The sequence below is a fragment of the Anopheles funestus genome, chromosome 3RL (genome assembly GCF_943734845.2).
Source record: "Anopheles funestus chromosome 3RL, idAnoFuneDA-416_04, whole genome shotgun sequence".
Taxonomy (NCBI): Eukaryota; Metazoa; Arthropoda; class Insecta; order Diptera; family Culicidae; genus Anopheles; species Anopheles funestus.
The window spans coordinates 3,414,329-3,417,858 of NC_064599.1; the positions used below are offsets into that span (position 1 = coordinate 3,414,329).

At 43.5% G+C, this 3,530-nt stretch overlaps 1 protein-coding gene across 2 annotated transcripts; it reads right to left on the reverse strand.

Moving 5' to 3' along the window:
- Positions 1-822: 822 nt before the first annotated feature.
- On the reverse strand, positions 823-2,928 carry LOC125770376 (nicotinamide riboside kinase 1). Of its 2 annotated transcripts, XM_049439876.1 has the most exons (3): positions 2,609-2,928; positions 2,361-2,514; positions 823-1,859 (listed from the first exon to the last, which is right to left on the reverse strand). In XM_049439876.1, exon 3 carries the CDS (start codon positions 1,845-1,847, stop codon positions 1,056-1,058), a length of 792 nt encoding a protein of 263 aa, XP_049295833.1. In that variant the 5' UTR covers positions 1,848-1,859; positions 2,361-2,514; positions 2,609-2,928; the 3' UTR covers positions 823-1,055. The 2 variants fall into 2 exon arrangements, with proteins under 2 accessions (XP_049295833.1, XP_049295832.1); XM_049439875.1 differs by lacking the exon at positions 2,609-2,928 and having other exon boundaries at positions 2,361-2,594.
- Between the last annotated feature and the right edge of the window lie 602 nt (positions 2,929-3,530).

Here is a 3,530-nt window from a genome sequence, read left to right on the forward strand (position 1 = left end):
TGATTCCTGATGTTTGGGCTGGGTTGGCTTTACGCATGAATTAAACATTTCGCGGATTCCCCCGAACATCCCGGGCAGTAGTAGTTTCGGCGATAGCAAAACGCGTTGGCTTTCGATTTCGTTTGACTACTTTCTTCCAAACAAACGACACACAGTTGGTGGACGATCGTGATCGATTATGCTACTCATGGTGCTGAAGAGAGAACATTATGTTTTCGCTTGTCGTATCGCATCTTTTAGTTGGAACTAACATAAAGATTAACGCATCACACACAAATGAAAGTATTTTAACGTAATAGTTGATAAAATATTCTAAAACTTACGCACGAAGATATATTGTTCCGCATGATCGTATGATGTAGAGCCAAAATCCCACCGAAAAACCGGTTCTACCAACAACAAAACGGATCATCTCGATGAGACCGGATACTGGAATACATATAACAAACAAAATAACGAAAGAAAAAAAAAGGTTTGGTGAAAACGATTGGGGCACATAAAAAAGATCGCAAAAAGCAAGACAACGCACGCGCAGGAAGGCCCAAATCATGCAAAAATCAACAAAAGAGCAAAAATGAAATCAATCGGCGCCTGGTTTGAATGTCGGGTTTCTTCTTGTTCGTGTTGGCTCTCTGTATGGCACGCTAACCGTACGGTAAATGAGAAAGAAAGTTATTTGCATATCTTATTCGTAAAGTTGTTCACCTTCCCACAGTACTGTTGGAATCGAACAGTTGATGCCAATCTGCCGAACAAATGGTGATCGCGTTGGTATCGGCGTTCGGATGTGTCGTGAAAGGCGCAATATGTTAACACTGTCTGTACAAACAAACGACGGCGTGTATGTTATTGTGTACTGTACTGATTGATGAGCTTGATCGGCTCTGGATTTTATGTATAGTGGAACGGTGTATAGCTTACCATTAAAAATCTAACCCTAAATTAGCCGGCTTACATGTTTAAGGAACTCGTCAAAAAAACCCGTTACTGGAATCGTTCACAATTGATCTTGTACTTGCTTAGCTTAATCCTATCGGCTGCACGCTGTAAGCTACCTACAGTAAGTCTTTAATGCAGTTTAACACGTAGTTGAAGATACTTTCTTGTGGTATTTCTCCATTCAGCACGTAAATGTCCTTCCGACCCTTGAACTCGCGATAGTGCTTCTCGTACATTGGCCACACGCACATCTCAAAGTACCCGACCACGTCCGGTGGATCGTACACCCGCTGCAAGCGCCGTGCGTAACATCGCTCGTACGGCAGATGGATGTGAAACTTCATGTTGCACAAATCTCGCGTGAACGAGTGATTAAAGATAAGGAATCCTTCCAGCAGCAAAATGTTTATCTTAATGCTCATGTTTTGGTACGATTCGTTCTTTGATTTCTTGATTATGTTCGTCGTCCTGCTGCCGGTACCGTTTTCATCGTATTTGGTAAGAAAGTTGCTCAGAAAGTGATCGGCAAACAGATTGAACTCGTCCATCGACTCAACCTGCTCGCCCATTTCGCTGTCGTCTTCAGTCTGCCGCAGCTGGGTGCAGTTGTACAGAATAAACTTTTGCCCCAGCACCTTCATAATGTCCTGACACATGCGATCCATATCGAGCGAGGAAAGTATTTCCCAGTTGATGTGGTTAAGCTTCTTGATCACCTCATGCCGTGGGCTGTCCACCGGAAGGAAGTAATCATCCTGGCACAGTGCAACCACCTTGTTGAGGATAAGATTTTCCTTGAAGAAAACCTTGTTTTGGTGGGCCAGAAAGTATGATTCCAGCGATTTGGCAAGCGTCGTTTTGCCACCGTTCGTAACACCGGATATTCCAATGACGAGCCACGTTTCCATTGTGCTGTGCCGCTGAGGAAAGTAAACAGAACACTCGGTTGATGCTGTTGACTGTACACGATCGGATGTGAAACTAATGACTAAATAACACCGTTCGGTGTGGGTTGTGCAAAGCGTGTACCTTTGCCGCGGGTAAATCGTTAGAAACAGTGCGATAAGAACGATCGCTCGGTATGGACTGGAAACGCGTGATCAGCACAAAATCTCGCACGAGAATATGATAACGATTTATAATCATTTTCTCACATGTGGTACCACACTCGGTGAACAAACCTTTGCGCGATGATGTATGGTCGTAAACACTAAGTGAATGGCTTATCTTGTCTTGTGATGTTTCGCTCTATTGCTTGTTATGACATTCTACATGCCTTTAGTTAGCTTTTTGCACAGCCTACAGATCTAAGCCGCAGATTAACGTTCACTTTCAGAATATTGCTTCTTTATACGGAGACGCTTTTATCGTTGTGAGCTATCGTCAAGCACTACTGCCCACAGTTCCTCGGAGACACTTACCAGAATTAATGTTGTCGGATAAATAGAACGCGGAGCTCGTCTCGCAAATGGTACAGAGAAAAGGCAGACAGTCCACCGACCAGTACCACACCGAACAATGCCGGTACGAGGAATGCAAACTTCATCGGTGGAAACAGCGAGTAGATCCAACTTTCTGCAAAAGAAACAAATTGAAACAGATCAGAACACACGAGCAATGAGACACGCAAAAGATCAATTCCGTCCCGTAGCAATAGAACCAATTAGACCTTCATTGCTATCGCCATCAATCCGTTCATTTGTAGCAGCTACACGTATGAAGCACTTGTGGCTTCCACGCTAAGGGTCAACATGTAAAACGTAAGCAAACCCGTCAAGGTTATTCGTGAGCATTTTTTTTTCTCTCGCCACGGTTGAAGTGCGGCGATTGCTGTGCTCGCGTAATTCATTAGATTGATTTTTGTACAACGACAATCACGCAGCACTATTGTCCATCAATTGCGTGAAGCTGCGCGACTCGCACACAGAGGCACAACCGTATAGACCGTGGTTGGTTCGTGTTGTTTCGATTTTTTGTTTGCATAAGAACGTATCTCATCCGTATCTGGTAAGCGCCTTACCATCTCTCGCATCGATCACCATGAACGGTAGAACAGCAACCCAGAACACGTAGTAGAAGAACAGGCTAAATGTAGCCGCCAAAATCAGCTTTCCGAGCGCCGCATTCGATGCCATTCACTGCAATAGTACGAAAATACCACGTTATTCGATGCTATTTTGGACCGCTTAGCCGTGATTGGATTGGTGCCACGAACGTACTTGATCTTATCGCGTTTGCAATGGAACGCACTCGTAATTGCCCTGGAATTGGCTTCTGCGTTTGAAACAGGAAGACAAAAAAAACGATGCCATGCCGCAAGTGACGTTTTGTTTGTTTGTTTACTTCTTTCCCCGATGTAAACAAAACGGATTGGGATCTGGAATCCCTAACTAAATGTTGAATATTAAAACTTCTCACCAAAACTATCGACAAAACTGTGTTCATACACAAATTGAACTGAAATTTCATAATTTCTACGAAAAATCTTCATATTCTGGCAAGTAGCGAAGGAAATTTTATAGCACAACATGTCATTCAAATGACAGCAAAGCACAGTGGGCGATGTGGATATTTTTAGAACAATTTCAAAT